General features: G+C 37.5%; 1 protein-coding gene across 1 annotated transcript; it reads right to left on the bottom strand.

Annotated features, from left to right (window-relative positions):
- On the bottom strand, positions 1-25986 carry LOC120107635 (uncharacterized). Its single transcript, XM_039120989.3, has 2 exons — positions 25490-25986; positions 1-1563 (listed from the first exon to the last, which is right to left on the bottom strand). The coding sequence occupies exons 1-2, from the start codon at positions 25536-25538 to the stop codon at positions 413-415; spliced, it is 1200 nt and encodes a 399-aa protein (XP_038976917.2). The 5' UTR covers positions 25539-25986; the 3' UTR covers positions 1-412.

Below are 25986 nucleotides of genomic sequence, written 5' to 3'. Positions count from 1 at the left end.
ATTATACGATAAGAGAATGGACACCAAACCAAGCAAAACAATAAGAAAGTAGTCCTGGTTCACCTTGAAGGAGCATTTTTGCACCACCATCACCATTCATAGATGAACATCTATCAGATATAATATCAGTAAGAAACAAGGCATCAAAGCATATGTAAATTATGTTTATTATTACACAGCATGTCCCAAATTCACCTTGGTCTTCTGGTATTAGCATATTATATTGATATATCACACAAACCTTATTATTGCAACAAAGCTTATTCTAGTAATATCCTCTATCCAGAAAACCGCAACCAGTGCATAATTATTAAACTCATAGACGTACCACGGCCATAGATATTGGCCAACCCGATACCAATGCTCGCACTACTAAACCTTTATCACTTTTTTGAGAGCAAGTGCCAAGCCTTCATATCATACCTGGAGTAATCCAAATGAGAGACCTAAGACCCGTCTTTGCTCCCAGGTTGGGACCAGTGCTGATGCTTCTGTCTTCCAGGTCAAATACGCGCCAAGCAATGCTGTCGTCAGGTTCTATGAAATATATGCAATTGCTTCGGCAACCAGCAGTCTCCACTGTAGCAGCCACTGACGGCAAATCCCCCAGGAACAGTGCATGGTTCCCCAGATTGTTCACTTTCACCAATGACTTCTTCGAAACATCCAGCCGGAAAACCTTGAAGTCATGACAGGTTGCAAGCATACGTCTCTGAACTCTGTACCTTGCGAAAACTACCAGCATGTCAGTGCCGCACTCAACCAAGTAAGTAGTCACCAATCCTCCCCCACGCATGTAGGGTTCTGTGTCCTCCATTACAATTCTGAATTTGATGGGATTAACTGAGTGCACAGCAAGCAGACGTGTGCCATCTTCGATATAGAACTTCCCTTCTGAAGAGGAGACGATTTCGAAGGGATGGGAGATGACCCTTCCATCTTCTTTGGTCCATTCTTCATCCCCTGGTCTACAAGATAGCAGGCTCATCCTGTCATCGATGATGCTTCTTGCTAAACCCATGCAATCAGGTGCTGTAGGGGAAGATGAGAGAAAGACAGACACAGAACCGTCTTCGCGCCATCGTGGCAGTGCAACGCGAGCTCCTGTGACCACATTCACCATGCACATTTCATCCGTAGAGGGGTACCTCATCACCAACCAGCACTTATAGGCACCGCAGCACTCACCAATGAGCTCAGGTCGCCTGATCAAGGAACACTTCTTCTCTGTTACACTTATTATGCGATGGACGCCAGGTTCCACCGCGCCAATGTGCAGGAGACAGGGGCTCCGTGGTGTTTTCGGGTTGTAGCGCTGTCCTACACATCTCCACATCTTGCTCACTTCGCCGAGGCTTAGAGCTTCAGGCCAGCTCATGCGATTGAGGATCCCTTCAACTAGGTCCTCTGTAGGTTCAGGACACAATAACAATTTCTCTGGATCATTTGTGTTGCTGCTTTCTCCTCCATCGAGCTCAAGTTTCCTCGTTTTATTGTTGTTAATCATGTTCTCTTTCATGTCACTGTCTTCTAAATTCTCAGCAGTCTTGACCGTCTCTGAAACTGAAGTACTTATTGTTAGTACTATGATAAAACAAGGAACTCCATATTATTTTTGCGCTCATGCCCCTCCTTCCAGACTTGAGACTCTAAAGAAAGTTTTGTTTGTTATGGAGTGAATTCTCAGTTTAGGTTGGATCACTTGCATGAAAGAGGGAAATTTCATTCTTGAACTAGGGCATCTCCTCTAAAAGATAGAATTTACTCACTTGGTTGGCACCAGTCAGATAAAATGAGATTTTTGGCTCAAACTATCCTGACCTACTTGGAGATCGGTCGATGATGATAACTTTGATTGAGAGATACAAGAACAGGTTCAGACTTGAGCTCCGGTAAGAATATTATGGACCGGCCAAAGTTTCATAACTTTATGAATGGATCTTCACTTTTTTTTAAAAAAAGAAGAAGATATCTGTTGAACAGACATTGAACCAAATAATTCTTCATTTAAGTCACGAAACTAATTATAGAGATCTGATATCCTGTTAGATAGTTTTGCCTCAAGACAGGGCATTGTCAGAAATCAGAAAAATACCAATATCTGATCTAGAAAATAATTTGAAGTAAAGTATTTGAGAATTTAGGAGCCCATAGGACTTAAGAAGTGAGAATTAAAAGAAGCGAAGGAATAATTATAAGGAGATGTTTGCCAATTTTGTCTTACTAAATTGTGACAAGAGTCAGAATTTTTGCTGCTACTTAATGCTAGAGGAAGGGTTAAAGTGAATATTTAGAGGTATAAATAGTGCATAATGGTTGCATCTTGTTCTAGATGAGGAGAAAGGCCATCAGACAAATTGTGCAGTAAAAATATCTGCAAGCTCTCCTTTTTGCGACCCCATACATAAATCATCAAGGATATTATGCATACAGATTGTATTTTCTTAACTTTCCAGAAAGTTTTTTTTAAAACATCTACTAAGGGTTTTTTTCTTAATGATCTAATGCATTGAAACAAAAGGTTTAAATTTGTGCAGATTGTAGGTCCGCAAACAAGCTCGAGCAATAGCCAAAAACTGTTAGCAGCCAAAGATATTTTCTACTTCGTAGATTCAAAAGGTATCCTGTTAAATAACCGGGAATTTCTTTTGTTCATGCAGATGTATGAAAGGTTCTGCAACCACTAGGAGTGCATAAATGATAAGCTGCTAAATGCCTTCAAATCATCAAAAAGTATCTTCCTAAGCTTTCAGTTTGTTGGACCAAGCTTCTATATATTTGTTCACTGATGCTAAGACAAGCAAAAATTCATTTTGCTAACCGGACCCTATGTTTCTTTATCCATAGGTAAGGATAAAAACCAGCATTCTACGAATGTCATCAACTTTTGTAAGATGGTGAATTGAGTGAATCTGCTTTGGTTGATTGGAGCATATCTCCAGATGTTACCAATATTTCCATATCTTTCTATTCAAGAGGACCCTTAGTGGTCAAATTGGCTTTCGCAAGTGTTTCATTTGAATAATTTCTGATGTCTCAAAGTAAATTCTACATCACAACACACAAATTTTCATGGCACAAAATTGAATGTAGCATTTTGTGAAACGATACATTATTTTCTTAATGCATAGGAATGTCAAATCTTGATGACATCAATGGTTGATCAACATCTCTCTAGGATAATTTATGCTAAAGAGTTCTAGAGTGTGATCAAATCCCAATATGATGACCCATTGAACATGAAAAAACCGTTATATTTTAAACTTAACATTGGGATCAAAATCCTCAGATGAACTATCTTACCAACAAACAGCCAATAACACGTAAATGAACCGGCAAAAAATAGGGAAAAGCTGATAATCTTAGGTTAATGAGCAATGAACCACAACCATTCATTTTCAGACAACCACTAGCAGATACAATCAAACGACTCACAATCACTTTATATGGTGTCCTTTTCAGCTTCATTACTTTATTTCAAACACAATCCATAATGAATTCCCGGTACTTTGGACGTACAAAGGCTCCCATATTATTCAAGTGAATGCCCATAATATTATCCCCTCAGGCTTCTTTCTGCTAAGTGAAACATCATTCTAGAGACTCATCATTATAGTCGAAAGCAATACTTCATTGTTAATTAAAGGATCAAATAACATTTATACAGGATTGAGTTACCAATTGGTGTTGATTTGTCCTGCCCGGCACATACTATGCTAGGTTTGTCTGGCATAGGATACAGATGTGGTACTGGTTATTGAAATGTGTTGAATATGTTAAACTTCAGCGTGGATTAGTATAATTTGTTACCAAACTTGGCAGACTCCACTTTGTCCCATTTTTGCTTTGATTCAATTAAAGATCTCAGAAGTGGGTGTAGTGTAGGATAAGACTATGGATCACTAACCAAAATACTGAAAACAAGGTTTATCTATATGAATATTAGATTATAAAGAAAAAAAGCACCTTGCAAGCCTAAAGTCATGTTTGCAGGAAAGTGGGGAACTTAGTTTGAAAGTACTGGAAAATGTTGAAATGGTTCATATTTATTTAGATAAGAATCAATTAGATATACATTCATGTGCTTAGATTTATAAAAATTCATAGTAGTAATAATCCAAAATAGTTTATATATTTAAGTTATTCAACAATAACTGAAATATTCCATCTCCTGTAGTTGATGTCTGTCTCATGAATTTTGTTTGAGCATGAGCTAATATATAGGTGAACAGAGTATTCCTTTATCTCTCTTGCAAGCTAATATATAGATGAATAGAGTATTACTTTAACCCTCTAGTGTTTGTGTTCTTCCAAAATCTATAGTTATTTAAAATATTAAATCCATAAAATTGGAATAGCTAATAACTGATGCACCCAAATTGACAAGCATGTGAATTAAAAATGATAATTCACAAGAACTGTAACAACAAATATATGGCTAGAATCTTATGAGCTAATAGAATTTGAAATCCGTAGTTTATTAAATATTATCTGAATATATAAATCAATTCAAGGTTCATGTAACTAAAAGAAAATTAATAATTTAAATAGGGTCCCCAGTGGCTAAGTCTCGAGCAAGAAGAGAATGAAGTGAGGGAGAAGAGGTCGAGTCTCGAGTCTCATTTACTTTTCAACCAAGGAAATTTATATCTTCCTAGGATTTTGGTTAAACTTAACTAGTGTTTAGTCAATGAAAACTAGAGAAAGGATTGATTAGCCACCAAGGTAGTAGCCTGGTGGTAAGGAGGCGATAATTCTACCCGAGTTGCCCAGGTTCAAAATTCGATTAAATTAGGAAACCGGATTGTTGCCCAGATAGACAACCCAAGAGGGGGGGGGGGGGGGGTGAATTGGGTTTTAAAATAATTTGAATAATTAAAACGATGTGGTTGACTAATTAAAAACTATTGCAAGTTATTTAATTAATGCTAAGTGCTGTGAGTGATGTGAGGGGAAGAAGAAGAGAGACAATCCAACACAAACACAAGGTTTTATAGTGGTTCGGAGCTAACCCTTGCTCCTACGTCCACTCCCCAAGTCTCACTTGGGAATTCACTATAACCCCCTTGGATTACAGCCGGTTGTTTTCCAAGCTCACAACCAAACTTGTTGTTTTACGAGCTCACAACGAACTCGGTCGGTTTTCCCAGGCTCACCGACTAGAACCGCCCCGATTGTTTTTCCGGGATCACAATCAAACCCTTACACACGTTGGTTTTAACTCGGCTCACCAACCAACCTCAATCCCCTTGATTCAATCCCCGATTGAACCAAGTAAATACAAGATGTAGAAAGAAACAGAAAATGAGCTTCTCAAAAAGCAGATGAAAACAATATGAACAATAAATGAAGTTAAGAAGCCTCAAACACTTTTAGATTGGAGATGAGGAATGGCTTCTTAAACTTCTGGTCTCCTCTTGAAAGAGTAGTCGACTTGAATGCAGGAGAAGGAGGCTTTAATTGCTGGGAAGATGTAGTTGGAAGCAGTAAATGCAGATCTTCCTCTTTTTCGTTGAAGAGAACGTTGCAGAGCTTGAATGCTTGATTAGTTGGAGTGGAATGGTTGTTCTCTGCCTTGCTACAGTCCTCTGTGGCTATTTAAGCCAACCCCCACGGAAACTAGCCGTTAGAGTGCTTTTTCTGCCCGTTCTGAACACTCTGCGCAGCCTGACAATATGACCGTTGGTGGGTTGGAGTCGACTCGCGCGATCAGGAGTCGACTCGGCTGTAGCGGGAGTCGACCCAAGCTTTTCCGGAGTCGACTCGGCAACTGTTCCAAATTTGAATTAAAGTTGCCTTCACGACTGGGAGTCGACTCGTCTTGACCTGGAGTCGACTCGTCAACTTCTGGAGCTGACTTGGCAATTTTGGAGTCGGCTCATCCACTGAAGTCCGTGGATCCAATTTTGAATTTTGTCCACTCGAGTCGACTCGACTGTCCTGGGAGTCGACTCGAATCTCAGAGCCCGAACTCCCGATCCTCTATCTTTTGGCTCGTCCAGTCTTGGAGTCGACTCGAACTTCCTTGGAGTCGACTCGGCTCTCAGTTTCCGAAAGATGGTCTTCTGCCTTTTGACGTGAAGCTGTCTTGGAGTCGACTCGAGCTGTCTGGGAGTCGACTCGAATCTCAGAGGCAGTAACTTGGTTTTCTGTCTGCCTTGGGGTCGCGGTGTCTTGGAGTCGACTCGCGTATTGCGGGAGTCGACTCGAATCTCAGAGTCCATAAAATGCTCTCTGACTTTTTCTTTGTGTACCGCTGAGAGTCGACTCTTGCTTTCTCTGGAGTCGACTTGCCACCTATCGGAGTCGACTCGCGTTCCACTGGAGTCGACTCGAATCTCAGACCCGAAAACTGTTCTCTGACTTTTCTGCCTGTGACTGCTTGGAGTCGACTCTTACTTCCTTGGAGTCGACTCGGTGAACATCGGAGTCGACTCGCGCACTTCGGGAGTCGACTCGCTGACAGGTTCTGAGTTGAAGCTTTCTGTCCTTCTGTCTGTTCTCAGTCGGAGTCGACTCGTACTTATCTGGAGTCGACTCGAGCTCGTCCCAGTGAACTTGATACGCTTGGAGTCGACTCGTGATACTCGGGAGTCGACTCGAGTCTCAGACATTGGTTCAAACAGACTCCTTAACTTATCCAAAAATTATGAACCAAGTCTTGGGATACTTAGACAGGATTTTTACTGAAACACTCAATTGAATTCATTAGTAATCAAAAGATATACTCAAATGCTTTGAGCTCATCAAAATCAAATGGGGTTTTAATCAATCACTCCACAATCTCCCCCTTTTTGATGATGACAAAACTTTGAGTATATGTAAAATGAATTGCTCAATAAATAATGAAATAAAATCCATAAATGAATTCAAATGTCTGGTAATTCAATTTATCCAAGCTTGAAAGGAGTGAAACAATAAATTTCGGAGTTAAAGCTCCCCCTTTCATTTGGAATTATATAAGCCTTCATATTATGCAATCAATTATTTGGCTTATATGTCATTAATGATTTAGTTTGATTAAAATTCAGATTCTCCCCCTCAACATATGCATTCAACTATATTTTGATTCTCTGAATTTTCTTTTAATGCTTTGAAGTTTTTGAACTGAATTTTTTTTTGTATTTAGAGGGAAAATCTGTCAATTTGTTCTTGTGTAGGATTCAGCTAATCTCCGAATATCCCTTGAATAGATTCTGGAGATTACTCCATTAGGAGCCCCAAAAGAGAGATAATGAGCCTCGAGGTACCGAATCCACTTAGAACAAATTTGTGTGTTTTTAAGAGTTTTATGTTTTTATTGATTTCCATTGATTTCTTTTACATATTTCGCCCCTTTTACATACTTTATACATATTTCTCCCCTTTTTTTTTACATATTTTATTTCTCCCCCTTTTTGTCATCATATCAAAAAGGAGGTAATCACACACAATCAATGGCACAACCAATCATCAAATGGCACATAATTGAAGATAAAATGTCTACTCATTGTATTGATATGAATGTGAATACATGTGAGAATACAATAAGTAAAGTAAAACAAGACAAAACACAAAAACATCTATGGCCTCCTCGAGGATGAGGCACCTCCTCTCGAGGATGTGGGTCCTCCTCTCGTGGATGTGGCTCCTCCTCTCAATCGGCTCTGCTCCATGAGGAGGGTGACTGCAACTGTAACATGGCCAAGCTGCGTGATAATAGACGTAGTGGCTCTGCTATGTGTAGTGGAGAGCTCAGTCACCGACGTCTGAAGCCCAGTCACCGACGTCTGAAGTGCGTCCAGCTTGTCGATGAGTACATTCGACAAGCGCTCGGCCCCCTCGGTGGTGGTGTGCATGTCACGACCTATGTCCTCTCGCATCTGTCGAGTGGTGCTCGTGACCTCACTCATGCTGTGGAACTGGGCCTGGACCAAACTCCGGACATTGTAGATCTCTTCCCGTACATGAGCCGTCATGTCAGTCACGGCTGTCAAAGAAGGGACCAACTGAGAAGATACGGGTGCAGGAGTGGGAGCAGGCACCGCACCTCGAAGCTCCCGAAGCAGCTCATCCCTCACATCTCTGACTATCTCCTGTCGCAGCTCCCGGAGCTGCTCAGGATCAATCCGGACTTCCATGGATGGTGGAGCCGAGGAGGAAGGTCCGGCGGAGGTGGTAGGAGCAGGAGGAGTGGATGGAAGGTCTGGATGGTCTGGAAGGTCTGGGTAGTCTGAATCGGGCTCAGGACTGGGTGAAGGTCTGGTGGTCTGAGCGGTGAGGGTAGACTTCCTAACCCATACCCCCTCTCTCTTCCGAAACCCCATCCTATGTAGGGTCCCCGCACGCGTGCGATCAGTCCATCGCAAAGCGCGAAAGGGCTCCCCCTCAGGAATGGGAACCTCGTACTCCCTAAAAAGAAGGGTGAAAATCATGCCGTATGGGAGGGTGAGCCTAGGTCTATCTAGGGGCTCACACATATACCTATAGATGAGCTTAGGGAAGTTGATTGGGGTGTCCTGAAGGATATAGAACATAAGAGCTAGGTCTCTCTCATTTACAAAATCAAATCTCCCTGTCTTAGGGAAGATGGACCTAGACAAAATACTCAAGAGGATCCGCACCTCAATCGGTAGTGAGCTCGCGGATACCTTGTCTAGAGGTGACTGGGGTGGATGTCCTAGAACGGCCGTAAGGGCCTCAACCCTATCCTCAGGGTGTGCGGGAGCCACCCCTGCTAATGGAAGGTGGAGGATGTGGGCAATAAGATCCTCCGTGACACGCAAAGGGGCACCGGCTACTGTGCCCTCGATACCTCCATCTCCCCGATGGACGGTACCATAGAACTCTCTAATAAGGCCCGGGTATGTGGGGAGGTCCAGTGTAAGGAAGTACTCTAGGCCCTGGGCCCTAAGTCTATCACCTATGGTGAACCCTTCCCGGGAGAGGAAGTCGAAATCGACATACCTCCCGGTGGAGACGACCTTCCCGGCCAATGGCCTCGCGGGAACCGCCCTAGGCGGGGAACGAGCTGGAGGTGGTTGCCTCGCGGGATCGTGCCGCGCCTTGGAGCGCCGCTCGGGACCGGCCTCGGGTCGGGACCTCTTCCTAACTACGGTCTTACGCGGCATTTTGACCTAAACTGAGAGGAAAAACCTAGAGAACGGTGAAGGACCGACGGAAAAGACTCGGAACCGACCGGGAATGACCTAGGAAGGGAGGAGAACTCAATGTCTGGCGAAGAATCGACGGAAAAATGGCTTGGAGACGATCGGGGACGACCTAGGAGTCGGCTCTAGGGCTTTTTGAACAGTGGCGGCTTGAAAGAAAAGTGTTTTCGAAACGACAAATCTATGGTTAAAAAGTCGGATCCCGACTGCGAGTCGACTCCACTGAGTCGCGAGTCGACTCGACCTCGAGTCGACTCCAGAATATGCGCGAGTCGACTCTCCTTATGCGCCTGTGGACCTCGAGTCGACTCACGACAGTATGCGAGTCGACTCCCCCTCTGCTGCCATCTTTGCGAGTCGACTCCCGCCAATGCGCGAGTCGACTCCCCCTTAGGAGCCGGCTCTGAAACTTACTCGAGTCGTCTCTAACTTTGGCACGCACCTAAAACTCATGCTATAATCGTGCCGAATGACGGAAAATCACTTAATTAAGATCTGATTTGATGATCATTGGAAAGAAACTCTATTTTTAACCACATTGTAATCATCAAAATCAATGTATCTAGTGGAACCACTAGGATGGATCAATCACTCCTAATCCCCTCCTAAGCACACTAAACCTCTCTTCACTTAGGGGTTTTGTAAAAATATCTGCTAATTGATTATCAGTACAAACAAATTGGAGTGTCACATCACCATTCAATACATGATCTCTTATGAAGTGATGTCTTATCTCAATGTGTTTAGTTCTTGAATGTTGAATTGGATTTTTAGTTAGATTTATGGCACTTGTATTATCACAATTAATGGGAATTTTATCTTGTTTAATGCCATAATCTTCTAATTATTGTTTAATCCATAAGATTTGAGCACAGCAACTCCCGGCTGCAACATATTCAGCTTCAGCAGTAGACAATGCAACCGAGTTTTGTTTCTTGCTAAACCAAGAGATAAGATTTTCTCCTAGAAATTGACACGACCCGCTGGTACTTTTTCTATCAAGCTTACATCCAGCGAAGTCTGAATCTGTGTATCCTATTAAGTTTAGGCTAGATTCTTTAGAGTACCATAGCCCTATGTTCTTAGTTCCTATTAGGTATTTAAAAATTCTCTTAACTGCAGCTAGGTGTGATTCTTTAGGATTAGCCTGATATCTAGCACACATGCACACACTAAACATAATATCAGGTCTACTTGCAGTAAGATACAGTAAAGATCCTATCATACCTCTATAAAGTTTTTGATCTACAGATTTACCTGATTCATCTTGGTCTAACTTGCATGATGAGCTCATGGGGGTGCTGATTGATTTGTTTCCCTCCATATCAAACTTCTTGAGCATCTCCTTGATATATTTGGCTTGATTGATGAAGATGCCTCCTTCTGACTGTTTGATTTGTAGCCCGAGGAAGTAGTTCAGCTCTCCCATCATGCTCATCTCAAACTCACTCTGCATCAAATCAGCAAACTCTTCGCAGAGGCGATTGTTAGTAGCACCGAAAATGATATCATCAACATAAATCTGTACTAATAACATATCTTTATTTTGTTTTTTCAGAAATAATGTTGTGTCTACATTTCTCCTAGAGAATTCATGTTCTAATAGAAATTTGCTAAGCCTCTCATACCATGCTCTAGGTGCTTGTTTTAAGCCATAAAGTGCTTTGTTCAGTTTATATACATGATTAGGGTATTGATGATTTTCAAAACCAGGAGGTTGTTCTACATATACCTCCTCATTAATATACCCATTTAAAAATGCACTTTTTACATCCATTTGAAATAGTTTGAAGTCCTTAGAGCATGCATATGCTAATAGTAGTCTAATCGCCTCAAGTCTAGCTACGGGAGCAAAGGTTTCATCAAAATCTATACCTTCTTCTTGATTATACCCCTTTGCTACTAGTCTAGCCTTATTCCTTATAACAATTCCATTTTCATCAAGTTTATTTTTATAAATCCATTTAGTACCAATAATTGGATATTCAGAAGGTCTCTCTACTAGATTCCACACTTTGTTTCTAGTAAATTGGTTTAGTTCTTCTTGCATTGCATTTATCCAATTTACATCATTTTCGGCTTCTTCTATATGTTTGGGCTCAAAGTGTGAAACAAAAGCTAGATGGTTATTCAAATTCCTAAGGGATGCTCTAGTCCTAACGGGTTGAGATGGATCATCTAGGATTAGTTCCTTAGGATGCCCATGAGCATACCTCCAAGCTTTAGTTAGCCCATGATCCATAATAGCCTCTTGGCTTGATGATTCTCCTTCAATCAACTTTTGATTATCATCTTCTAATCCCATCTCATCTATCTTTTCTTCAAGTATTTCAACATCATCATCAAAATTAACCTTCTTACTAGACGAGATGTCACTAGAGTCATCAAAAACAACATGTATAGATTCTTCTATAACTAAGGTTCTTTTATTAAAGACTCTATAGGCTTTACTAGTTGTAGAATAACCTAAGAATATTCCTTCATCAGATTTAGGGTCAAATTTCCCTAGATTATCTTTCCCATTATTATGCACAAAACACCTACATCCAAAAACATGAAAATAATTAACCTTTGGTTTTCTGTTTTTCCACAGTTCATAAGGTGTTTTCTTTATAATGGGTCTCAATAGAACTCTATTTAGTATGTGACAAGAGGTATTAATGGCTTCTCCCCAAAAGTACTTAGGGAGGTTACTTTCACATAACATAGTTCTAGCCATTTTCTCTAGTGTTCTATTCTTCCTTTCCACCACTCCATTTTGTTGTGGTGTCCTAGGTGCTGAGAAATTATGGGTTATCCCTTTCTTACTACAAAATTCATTAAATGACTGATTTTCGAATTCGGTACCATGGTCACTTCTAATGGCTATGACTGAAGACTCTCTAGCATTTGTTACTTCCTTATGGAACTTCTTAAACATAGAAAATGCTTGATCCTTATGCATTAGGAACATGACCCATGTGTACCTAGAGTAATCATCTACTATAACTAGACTATATTTATTTCCACCTAGGCTTGTTGTTCTAGTTGGACCAAATAGGTCCATGTGTAATAATTCTAGAGGCCTAGAGGTAGAGACACATTTTATGGATTTAAAAGAGTTCCTAGATTGTTTGCCAAATTGACATGCTTCACATATTTTGTTCTTTTCAAATTTTAATTTTGGCAAACCTATCACGGAGTCTCTTTTAACTAGTTTAGTTATTGTGTCCATGCTTGCATGACCTAACTTACGGTGCCATAACCAACTAGCATCATTATCTTTAGTTTCATTTACAACTAAACATTGGTTATGTTTTGCAAGATCTTCTAGGTCTACAACATATACATTTCCACGTCTAATCCCTTTAAAAACTAAACTATTATCATTAGGGTTTGTTATAATACATAGTGATGGCTTAAACATAACATCATACCCTTTATCACATAATTGACTAATGCTTAATAAGTTATGCTTAAGACCATCAACATATCTAACATTATCAATAAAAATAGAAGGAGTGATTTGAACTTTACCAATACCAATGATGTGACCTTGGTTGTTGTCTCCAAAAGTCACAGCACCTCCCTTCTTAGCTTCAAGGGTGAAAAATTGATCTTTGTCACCCGTCATGTGCCTTGAGCAGCCACTATCCAAGTACCAGCAGTTTTTGTTGACCTTGGCTGCAAGACACTCCTACACAAGCAAATCATGTCATCTTAGGTACCCAAGTTTTCTTGGGTCCTTCATGGTTAGTCAAGTTGGTTCCTTTTGGAACTCATACCCTTTTAATTTTCCTTTTTGTTTTATTTTTTCTAAAATTACACACATTTGCTTTATGACCTATAGTACCACAGCAAAAGCAAGTTATTTTCTTAGTTTTAGTTTCCCCAGCTTTAACAAAGAAGTTACTAAGAAGTTTTTGTTTATTTCTTGGTTTATACCCCAAACCCGCTTTATTAAATACGGCTCGTTGACTATTAAGTATCATGTTTAATTTTTCAGAACTATATGTAAATTTTTCAACTAAGGGTTTGTATTTGTTAAGTTCTTTAGTTAGAGTTTGATTTTCTGCTTTTAGGTCATTAAGTTCTTTTGTGAGATCCTTATTTAAGATTTGTTTATGATTTTTAAGTTCTGAAAGTTCCTTAGTTAGTTTTTCATTATCTTTAGTTAAGGTACTATTCTTTTGAGTTAGAAGTTGGTTGCTTGTCTTAAGTTCTATATTTTCTTTGATGATTAAATCCTTATCCTTAACTAATTTATCGTATTTATGTAGGTATGATTGATTAGCTATTTTTAGTTCTTTATTCTTAAGATTTATGGCCTTATATTCTACCATTAATTCATTAAATGCATCATAAAGTTCATCAAAAGAAAAATCAAGATGCGTATCGGAAGTTACCTCGTTTTCGTTGGCCATGAAGCAGAAATTGGCCTTCTCTTCTTGTTCATCATCTGATGAGGAGGATGATGAGTCAGAGTCGGATAGTGTAGTGACAAGAGCCTTCTTCTTCTTGTACTTACTCCCCTTCTTCAGTAGGGGGCACTCTGCTCTTATGTGACCCGGTTTCTTGCACTCGTAACACCCAATCCCCTCATTTTCCCTTTCCTTACCTTTGTCCTTGCAGTAGGAATTTGAGGGGCCTCTCCTTTGATGATACGCCTTCTTGTGGTTGATAAATTTTTTGAACTTGCGCACAAGAAGTGCCTCACCATCATCTTCCTCATTCTCTTCTTCGTCACTGCTGCTACTGCAAGACAAGTCCTTGTTAGATGAAGTAGACTTAAGAGCTATTACCTTTTTCTTGTGGGAGGACTCCTCTTCGCTGTGTTGCTTCATGGTTAGCTCGTAAGCCATTAGGGATCCAAGGAGCTCTTCAAGTGGAAGCTTGTTCAAGTCTTTAGCTTCTTGGATTGCCGTCACCTTGGCTTCCCATGACCTTGGTAGGCAGCGAAGTATTTTCCTGACAAGATCACTGTTAGTATAGCTCTTGCCAAGGCTTTTTAGGCCATTGACAATGTCAGTAAACCTAGTGAACATGCTAGTGATTGTCTCATTAGAATCCATTTTAAATAGTTCATACTTATGAACCAATATATTAATTTTGGATTCTTTAACTTGATTCGTGCCCTCATGGGTCACTTCAAGTCTATTCCAAATCTCTTTTGCAGAGTTGCAAGTAGAGACCCTATTGAATTCATTTCTATCCAAGGCACAATAAAACACATTCATAGCTTTAGAGTTTAGTTGTGCCTTCCTCATGTCATGTTCATCCCAATCCTTTTCTAGTTTGGGTACCTTGACACCCTCTACATATATAGATGGGATGTATGGGCCATTTACTACAATGGTCCACATCTCATAGTCTTGGGCTTGGATGAATATTCTCATCCTAGCCTTCCAGTATGAGTAGTCGGATCCATTAAAGAAAGGGGGTCTTTGGGTGGACTGACCCTCAATGTGGGAAGATCCAAATGGGGTTGTCATTTTGATCTTTTAACTCTTGGGTGGAAGAGTTTAGGCTCTGATACCACTTGTTGCCCAGATAGACAACCCAAGAGGGGGGGCGGTGAATTGGGTTTTAAAATAATTTGAATAATTAAAATGATGTGGTTGACTAATTAAAAACTATTGCAAGTTATTTAATTAATGCTAAGTGCTGTGAGTGATGTGAGGGGAAGAAGAAGAGAGACAATCCAACACAAACACAAGGTTTTATAGTGGTTCGGAGCTAACCCTTGCTCCTACGTCCACTCCCCAAGTCTCACTTGGGAATTCACTATAACCCCCTTGGATTACAGCCGGTTGTTTTCCAAGCTCACAACCAAACTTGTTGTTTTACGAGCTCACAACGAACTCGGTCGGTTTTCCCAGGCTCACCGACTAGAACCGCCCCGATTGTTTTCCCGGGATCACAATCAAACCCTTACACACGTTGGTTTTAACTCGGCTCACCAACCAACCTCAATCCCCGATTGAACCAAGTAAATACAAGATGTAGAAAGAAACAGAAAATGAGCTTCTCAAAAAGCAGATGAAAACAATATGAACAATAAATGAAGTTAAGAAGCCTCAAACGCTTTTAGATTGGAGATGAGGAATGGCTTCTTAAACTTCTGGTCTCCTCTTGAAAGAGTAGTCGACTTGAATGCAGGAGAAGGAGGCTTTAATTGCTGGGAAGATGTAGTTGGAAGCAGTAAATGCAGATCTTCCTCTTTTTCGTTGAAGAGCACGTTGCAGAGCTTGAATGCTTGATTAGTTGGAGTGGAATGGTTGTTCTCTGCCTTGCTACAGTCCTCTGTGGCTATTTAAGCCAACCCCCACGGAAACTAGCCGTTAGAGTGCTTTTTCTGCCCGTTCTGAACACTCTGCGCAGCCTGATAATATGACCGTTGGTGGGTTGGAGTCGACTCGCGCGATCAGGAGTCGACTCGGCTGTAGCGGGAGTCGACCCAAGCTTTTCCGGAGTCGACTCGGCAACTATTCCAAATTTGAATTAAAGTTGCCTTCACGACTGGGAGTCGACTCGTCTTGACCTGGAGTCGACTCGTCAACTTCTGGAGCTGACTTGGCAATTTTGGAGTCGGCTCATCCACTGAAGTCCGTGGATCCAATTTTGAATTTTGTCCACTCGAGTCGACTCGACTGTCCTGGGAGTCGACTCGAATCTCAGAGCCCGAACTCCCGATCCTCTGTCTTTTGGCTCGTCCAGTCTTGGAGTCGACTCGAACTTCCTTGGAGTCGACTCGGCTCTCAGTTTCCGAAAGATGGTCTTCTGCCTTTTGACGTGAAGCTGTCTTGGAGTCGACTCGAGCTGTCTGGGAGTCGACTCGAATCTCAGAGGCAGTAACTTGGTTTTCTGTCTGCCTTGGGGTCGCGGTGTCTTGGAGTCGACTCGCGTATTGCGGGAGTCGACTCGAATCTCAGAGTCCATAAAATGCTCTCTGACTTTTTCTTTGTGTACCGCTGAGAGTCGACTCTTGCTTTCTCTGGAGTCGACTTGCCACCTATCGGAGTCGACTCGCGTTCCACTGGAGTCGACTCGAATCTCAGACCCGAAAACTGTTCTCTGACTTTTCTGCCTGTGACTGCTTGGAGTCGACTCTTACTTCCTTGGAGTCGACTCGGTGAACATCGGAGTCGACTCGCGCACTTCGGGAGTCGACTCGCTGACAGGTTCTGAGTTGAAGCTTTCTGTCCTTCTGTCTGTTCTCAGTCGGAGTCGACTCGTACTTATCTAGAGTCGACTCGAGCTCGTCCCAGTGAACTTGATACGCTTGGAGTCGACTCGTGATACTCGGGAGTCGACTCGAGTCTCAGACATTGGTTCAAACAGACTCCTTAACTTATCCAAAAATTATGAACCAAGTCTTGGGACACTTAGACAGGATTTTCACTGAAACACTCAATTGAATTCATTAGTAATCAAAAGATATACTCAAATGCTTTGTGCTCATCAAAATCAAATGGGGTTTTAATCAATCACTCCACACGGATGCCCCACACCCGATTGGCTCGTTGGCGGTTATGCTTTGCTTCCACTTGTATCAAGGTGGCGCTGAGGTGACATACCCACACGTGAAGGCGATGAGCCCAGTGGGGTGAGCCCACGGGTCAGGGAAGGCACGCGAAACCTGCGACCTGTATCGAACATTCTCTGGTGGAAGGGGGGCTCAGTGGGGGCTGCTACGCGGGTGGGCTAGTCCCCCCCTCCTATTCATTTACCAAAAAAAAAGGATTGATTTAGAGAACTTTACAAGGACTTTTATATAAATATGAAAAAGGAAGGGATTAATAAGGGAACACAAAATATTTTAGGGAATAATATGCAAAAACCATATATATATATATATATATGTATGTATATGCCTTTTCTTTTCTTATTTTGTCTTAAATCATACAGCCCTAGAGAACCAACATCAGATTTGTATGAAAACAAACAATGAGAAAAAGTGAAAAGAAGAAAAGATAATTATAAATCATTAATTCATAAAGTTATCACCCTATAACATATATTATTATTTGCATCTCCTCAAGGATCTGTGCAGAGATATAATTCACAAATAATTTCCACAAACACGAAATACCTTCAAACATAAGTGATGAAGTAATGAATTTATGTTAATTATAAGACGTAGTTGCACTTCTTTTTTTGAAAAATAAAGCTAATAATTGATATGGTGAAGTAGAGCTTATCCTAGTAGTCACAATCCTTTGCTTATCAATCAAAATTTTTTGGTTCAAGTCCTGGATGGTGCATCGCTAAGAATTTTGGCTTAGATAACTATATATAGGTTAATCTCCCTCCTTTTCTGTCAAAATATAATTTTTTCGATGGAGTTACTTTTTCTTTGGTAGATGTCAAAAAATAATTATTACTAATGGAATTCAATTTAATTTATAATATTTGTCATTTACTCTAGTTAGACTTTGGAAGTACCACTAAACTTCTTAAAAAGAAAGCTATAGAAGTAAAATAAAAAATTGTTTGAGCCATAGAGCAAGAAAGAAAACACAATTTCAAGCACAAAAATCTTTCATTATGTATATGACAAATTTTAACAACAATATACTGATCAAAGCTACTTTGTAAATATTTATTTAGTGTTTAGTAAGGATAAATGATATTTACATCTTATAATTTCGAGTTCTTATATTGTAATCTAGTCTAGGTCTTCTAAACTTGCCAACAACTACTAGCTCAGCCACACATGCCATTGCATTTATCAGCCCAAGTCTTTTACCATTGTGCGAAGCAGTGACCCCTATAGCCAACATAATATATCTTTTTGTTTAATTGTATAAATTCATGATAGTATATTGCTCCGATGATTCAAACTATTCTTTAGGACCTTTATGGTCTTGTGTACAAAATTATACAATCTATTATGATCATTAATATAGAAAGTTGTCACCCTGTAACATATATTATTATTTGCATCTCCCTAAGGATCTGTGAAGAGATATAATTCACAAATAATTGGCACAAACATGACATACATACACACATAACTGATGAAGTAATGGATTTATGGGAATTATAAGATGTAGTTGCATTTCTTCTTTTTATTTAAATAAAGCTAATAATTGATATGGTGAAGTAGGGCTTATCCTAGTAGTCACAGCCCTTTGCTCATCAATCACAGTTTTTTGGTTCAAGTCCTGGATGGTGCATCTCTAAGAAGTTTGGCTTAGATAATTATATATAGGTTAATCTCCCTCCTTTTCTATCAAAACATAATTTTTTTTGATGGAGTTACTTTTTCTTTGGTAGATGTCAAAAAATGATTATTACTAATGGAATTCAACTTAAATTATAATATTTGTCATTTATTCTAGTTAGACTTTAGACATACCAGTAAACTTCTTAAAGAGAAAGCTATAGAAGTAAAATAAACAATTGTTTGAGCCATAAAGAAAGAAAGAAAACCCAATTTCAAGCACAAAAATCTTTCAACATGTATATGAAAATTTTTAACATGAGTATACTGATCAAAGCAACATCGTGAATATTTGTTTAGTGTTTAATAAGGAGAAATGATATTTACATCTTATCATTTCAAGTTTGTATATTGTAATCTAGTCTGGACCTAGCTTTTATCTTGTTTAGGTAGATCTACTTATACTTTCTAAACTTGCCAACAACTATTAGCTCAGTCGGTCAGCACCATAACCTTAAAGGCTACCCTTAGAGGAGATCCGGAGTTCAAAAGTCCTAATTATAATATAGACTTAGGGAGGGACAAATTGAGGATAGACCTAAACTTTGTAATATAGACTTAGGAAGGGATGAATTGGTGATAGACGTAACCTTTGGCATTTTTTGCACCAAATGATTACTTTAGGACTCAAACACATGCCATTATATTTGTCAACCTAAGCGTTTTACCATGGCACCAAGCAGTGGCCCCTATAGCCAACATAATACATCTGTTTGTTTAATTTTATAAATTCATGACAGTATATTGCTATGATGATTCAAACTATTCATCATGACCTTTATGGTCTTGTGTACAAATTATATATTCTATTATGATCATTAATTTAGAAAGTTGTTTTTTACCTAAGCTTTGAATTACATCTATTTAAAAAATATAGAAACACATAGTGAATAGCATGAAGAGAAAGTGACTCAATCTTATCGGCATAAAATAGATGACTAAATATAATACAAAAAATTAACACCATTAGGTATGTTCAACATTTTTAAAAATTTGTTTAGATACAAAAAATTAAAAAAAGATGATTTCCTACTTATGCATCAAGGATTCTGAAAATAGACAATTTTTAACGCAGCTTTGATTTAATTTATATTTTAAAATAATCCATGTCATAAGTTTTTGGGTTTATAAATATTAAAATTTTCGAATTTTGTTTTCCCGAAAATATTTTCTGAATTTCATTCAAATTTTGGATTCTTAGTTTATATGGTTAGTTCACTTGGCATGTTGTTTTTGTTACTAGATTTTTTTTCTTTACAAGTTTGTCATGTGGTTTATATACTATAATGAAAAAAGTATATTAGTAACTTATCTTATCTAATTTCATCTCCAAAACATAATCACATACCAAACATATGAGGTCAGATTTAAATCAAAGTGGAGCAATAATCTAACTTTGTGACACTAGTAGATCCCAAGTTGGACTAATAGGCCAAACCCCTCTTGAATTTATATATAGAATTGGTGTTATATAATTGTAGAACCATTTATAAGTATGGTAGGAATTGTGTTGAATAAAACATGTCTCGTGAACTACAAGAGCAGTATAGATAGTAAAAGAGAATGAAAACTTGAACAATCTAAAGAGATTTTTTCAAATTCCTTCATAAGAAAGACAAACTAAAATAGGAAGACATATAAAGATAATGAATTCATTATTAATCTCCACTATCATTGAAGATGTAGCTTTGTAATCAAAAAGTTACTAGTGAAACTTACATGGCAACAATTATGTGTATGAAATAAGATTTCATTTTGATGATGACGATGATGGTAACGATGATAATGATATTTTGATTCTCTTATTTAACACCCTAAATCTATGTAATGGTCAAATGATATTGTATTATTGTATTTTCTAAAAAGTAATGAGCAAGCCAATGTGAGCATGTCCATTAATTAGGTGAACATAGTCACTATCATATAATGTTTATGTAAGTTAATTTCTTTTTCCTTTCAAAATTATTTTTGCATGGTTTTGGATTTTATTTTCAGCCTAACTACTACTACTATTTCTACTACTAATAATCCTAAAGTTGTAATATTATATTATTGATACTGCAACTATTTATGATTATTAGTACTAAAACTAATGGAGCAAGTATAATAATGATGGTAGATTAAATGATGACGGTGATGGTGATTATTGTGGTGATAATCCAAACATCTTTTAGTCAAAATTGGGTTCAATAAGCAAAGAGACTTACAACTAAGAAGGTTCATCAGGAGAATAGAGAAAAACCTCTTCGCGTAAGCTATCAACTTGACATCAACACTCTAATAATAAGAATTCCATGCATAACCATTTTAGTCCTAGTTTATCTTGAAATTACTATTAAAGGAGGAATTCCATCCCTTTTTGCACAATAGGTCCCTAAATATATTAAATACGATTTTTTAGTTATAGGTAAAAAAGTATGAATATATCTTCTAATTTCATGACCATAATGAGGCCAACTTACAAAAGAAAGTGTATTCATGATGTAGTAATAGCGGTTAAGACATGAAGTCTACGAAGGCATCAAAAATCTAGAAACAAATATTTATAAGATTTGCATTGATTCAATATATTTTGATGGATCATCTAGAAATAAAACCTTGGCTTTTGTAAACAGGTCAAAAAAATTGTAACGTATATCTTGTATTGATTTGTTGCAAATTCCTTAAATAACTCATCTAGTGTAATACCCAATATATAAAAAACAATACGTAGAAGCTCCAAGCAAGTTTTTCTCAGTTTAGGCAGGGGCATGCAACCTTTTTTGATTCCACACCCGCTCTCTAGTTTACTTCGTGAGAAACCAAGTTCTACTCGATTTATAAGGGGGTTTGCTACGCTTTAATTCCTATGCCCCCTCCTCTCTGGTCACTCTTTGTGAAAAACCAATACTAATTCCTTATCTCTAATCATGTCTCTATTTCTCTCTATCTCTCTCAAGAGATTCAACTCCATCACCCTCTTCCTCTCTTGCAAGAACCCTATAAGGTTTTTCTCTCTATGTGATCTCTATATCTCTTGTAAGGAACTCATTGCTACCATCCCTCTACTCTTGCTTCATTGCACGTATTGATCCTCACGTCTTATAATCTTCTACAATAGTTTTCTTCTTTTCTTCCACTCTCACCATATTATTTTAATAATGAAATAATTTTCTACATACATGAGTTATCTTGTTTCGAAAAGAAGAATCCTAAATAAAATATTTTTACAATTCAATAAGACAAAAATCTATTTTAATTTCTATAAATTAATGCTTTAGAAATATTTTCTACTTTTTAAATATCTATGTAGTAGATTTCTATTTACTAAATATTTGTAATTTAAATAAAAATTCTATGACTTAATTTCTATTTAATAAGCAATAGTAAAGTGAATACTAATTACTATTTCAGTAAATATATAATTCCAAAACTAAATTTCATAATGCTAAAAATTCTGCACATTAAATTTTGTATAACAAATTACAAGAGGAAAATTTGATTATTTAATTTTTGTACATATTATATTTTAGTATCTTAAATTCTTCATAATAAATTCTTGTACATACTATATTCGATATTTTTTATTCTGCACATTAAATTTTAGGCACTTTTTTCCTACTAAATAAATTTTTATTTATTAGATTTTATACATAATATTTCCATTGTTAACAAGAAAACTTCTATAAAGCACTAATATAAATATAGACATAACAATGTAACTAGACTTAGCATATTTTATGATATACTATTTTGAATAAATAAATGTACAAAACTAATTTTGATGTTACATATTATTGAAGTTGGTTAATTTTTTGCAGGCTTAGGGATGGATCTTGTTTGTGCCAAGTAATTGTTATATTTTGTCTAGATCCTAGGGGTATAGAAGACATAGGAACTTATTTTCAAATTTATCATCATTGTATTTTGATAAAAATATAATTCTTGGATATGAATAGCATTAATATACTTTTAATTTTTGACTCTTAAATTGACTATATTTTGGACCTGCTAATGGGGGGTATGTCTTGCTGCTTTGTCTATTTTAGAACTCAATATTCTACACCATTCTACAAGGCATAAATATGAATTCTAGCTCACTATAGAAGGTATAAATGCAATATTGATCTTTTCTGCAAGATAATTATGATATTTTGGCTCACTCTATGAACATGATATGAATGTGGTTCTCTACTACGTTGTTGACTTGAAATAGAATCCTTCAAAATCATTTCTATTCATATGAATGCTTGAGCAACCCTGAATGTTTCTGATTAAAATTTTTCTTATAAAAATATAATGATTTTGCCCTATATACTTGATATTAGCGAGGAAAACCTACTAAGCTGTTACTTGAGTAATCTATTTAAGATATTCATTATTTCTGGGTTGTCAAGCTCATTATTTGGTCTCTTCCTTCTTTATATATCATGAGAACTAGTAGCTAATGGGGTACCATTATATTGTATTTTGTTAGTTTTCTTTAGTAGATTACATTGAACATTTGGAGAGCTATTCAAGCAAGATTCTTGTTAATGAATTTCTTATAGCTTCTTGTTAATTTTTGGACTTATTCATTATCAAATTTGGAAACTTAGTTGCTCTAATTTTATCTCGTTCCCTATATTGAACCTATTATGCTATGATGTTTATATTGATCAATCACAAATTTGATGCCTCGAATGCTTGTAGAGCAATGCCCTATGAGTATGCCTCTAATCATCATTTCCACTCTGGGTTATGATAATTAAAATGGTATCAAAGCCAGGTTTGATCTATAGAGCTAGATATAGGATGAGTGCAGGTAGGGTATTCACTAGGTACCTTGAGACATATTTCTTTATTAATTAAAATATATATTTATTGCAATATACTTTTACCTAGTAAATTGCAAATTGACGTTATATGTTTGTTGCTATCTGATTCATGTAGGTTTAAATGCCTCCATGTCGAAGAAAAATGGTGGCTAATAACATTGCTGGGGCATGTTCAAACCAACATATCTATAGCACTGATTAGCAGGAGGATGTCAATAATCCTTCTTGGAACACCCAAATGGAGAGGCAACAACCTAAAATACTCCAACTAATGCAACATTGGTTGGAATATTGCAGTTGCAAAATAACAAAAGCAACAACAAATGTAGTAGCAACAATAAATGCATTTGCAGTAGTAGACACAACAATATTTGGCACAAAACAATAGCACAATATTGGGGCTTAACAAGAGTAGTCAATAGTATCTTAGAGTTTGAAAGATTGGCCTCACTGGCTTTCAAGAGGTCCCTAGAATCCTTAGAGACTGAAATTTGGTTGAAGGAAATGGAAAAGGCATTAACAGTTTTAGCATGTCGGGATGTAGAGAAGGTGTTTTATGCCTCCTATATGCTGCAAGAAGAGGCATATCTTTGGTGGCAAATGGTGGAGTGCGAGCATGAGCATGACATAGAGCCATTCATTTTGGAGAGGTTTCATGAAGCATTCTATGAGAAGTACTTTTCTTGAAGCATGAGAATTCAAAAAAAGCAGAAGATCATCATAGTAAGACAAAGATGCATAATAGTGACTCAACATGAGGCCAATTTTACCAAGCTAGCTAAATTTGCATCAAAGTAGTAGAGGATGATAAGAGCCGAACCCCCAAATTCGAGATATGATTGAGGTCATAATTAGTAAGTGATACAATTTGAGTTAACAACATATATAGCTATCATGAATAAGGCTTTGTTAATTAAGAAATAACTCAATGAAGCACCGGTAGAAAGGGAGAGGATTCAAAGGAAGAGGATTAGGCCGAGTGAGTTTCGAGGGAAACGTAGTACAAACATTGAAGGTTCAACCAAGAGGAATGTTGTTGCGGGTGATAAGATGAGAAGACTATGGTGAGAAGGACTATCGCTAGATCATTGTTGTGCTTTTTGGATATAGCCAAATAAGCCATAGGATAGCAACATGTCTGCCTAGAAATGAGAATCATATTGCTCAAACACCTCAAACAACTCAACCCACAGTTTATATAGCCCCTCTAGTTGGACAAAAAAGGAGGAAGATAGAGACTCGAGACTCAAGAAGGGTCTATGCTCTCAAACAGCAATATTTTAATTTACAATTTGAATCATAGCATATCTATGGTTTCCAACATTCACTTCATATAATTGATAGAAGATTTACCATATCAAACATTTGGAGGACTCCTAGCAAGGTTGGAAATGGATCCTCTTGCCAATGAAAGTTGAGCACAATACTAGGCTATAGCCCTATTCCTAATAGGCTCTTTCTAATTGAATTATCATTGTTACATCCTTCTAATATTCTTATGTCTGTCTTAAGCTAATGGTGAAGAAACCACTAGAGTGCTTCATGATCATCTAGGCTAAAATTGCATCTAATCTATGGTCTTTGGATGGTATATTCCATGGCAACTAAGGAAATAGCAATACCCTAAAAAAACAATGGGTGATGATTAGTAGGACCAAAAAATATGTTAATACCTGACGTATATAGCAAAGATTCTAAAAAGGTTTAATGTGATTGTTGTAGAATTGAGAGAATACTAATACACTCCATATTAATTAATATTCTATAATTATATGCAAAATGATGAATTTATATGACATATATTAATAGATTTCAATCCATTAATTTTGAAGACAAGAAATATGGTTTAAAAACTGCTATAGAATTTGGAAATAAATTTACATGACCTAAATAATCTTGATTTTTTATATTGAAATCTTTTTATATTTTGCATGTTTCGACAAAATCAAGATGGCTTTTCCAAAATAAACAAGTAAACAAATAAATAAATTTAGGTAAAGTGGATTTCAGTCCTTAATTAGCAAGATCTAGAATTCTTGAAAAGTTGGCAGTAACCATCTTCATTTCCAATTAAGCAATAGAAAATCGGTTTAATATTCTTAAAATGATTATAGAAATCAAAAATAGAAAAATGAATTTGAGAAAGAATAATTTATTTGCATCAAAAGAAAGACATCGAAATAGAGGTCTCAATGATAATTGCGGTTACCATGCTACATTCATTGATAATCATCTCTAAACATTCAGATCAAGTATTTGTAGTGAATATTATATCCCAAATTCTCCTTATCATATATGAATACAATAAACATTAAATGAAGGAAATATCATGAATGTACCTTGTTGGGGATTCTCATTAACACAGATCAATCTTTTTGCAACCTCCATCAGATATCTGAAGCACTATTTATCATAAATAATCACCCTCTCTCTTAGAGATGCTATCAGATCTGCTCCAAGAATCGCAAATAAGTCCTTTGAGAAGGAGAAAGGGAAAGATGGAGAGTAAAGAATGTAAAAATGAGTACAAAGAGACAGAGAGGAACGAAGAGTGTAAAGTTGGAGACAGTTGTCCCTCTACCGAGCACCATCTGTCATAACGATCTTTGTTGTTATTGATTACTTGTCTTTTCCCCAATGTATGTATACTTATCAAAAGATGTAAACGGATCAGAAAATGATATGTCTTAACCTAGTTGCAACTTAGCTAGAGTTGGGCGGATGTAAAAAATGCTAGGTTAGATTTAAGTCTTGTATGATCTATTCCAACTTATGGGCTAGCTAGGTTTAGAATGGATCAAATATTAGATAACTTGTCCCTACCAGTAAATTCAAC

The sequence above is a fragment of the Phoenix dactylifera genome, chromosome 4, assembly GCF_051530095.1.
Source record: "Phoenix dactylifera cultivar Ajwa chromosome 4, Ajwa_hap1_PhDact_Kaust_v1.1, whole genome shotgun sequence".
Lineage (NCBI taxonomy): Eukaryota > Viridiplantae > Streptophyta > Magnoliopsida > Arecales > Arecaceae > Phoenix > Phoenix dactylifera.
The sequence above is the reverse complement of the archived record's forward strand: the minus strand, read 5'-3'. Positions and strand labels throughout refer to the sequence as shown.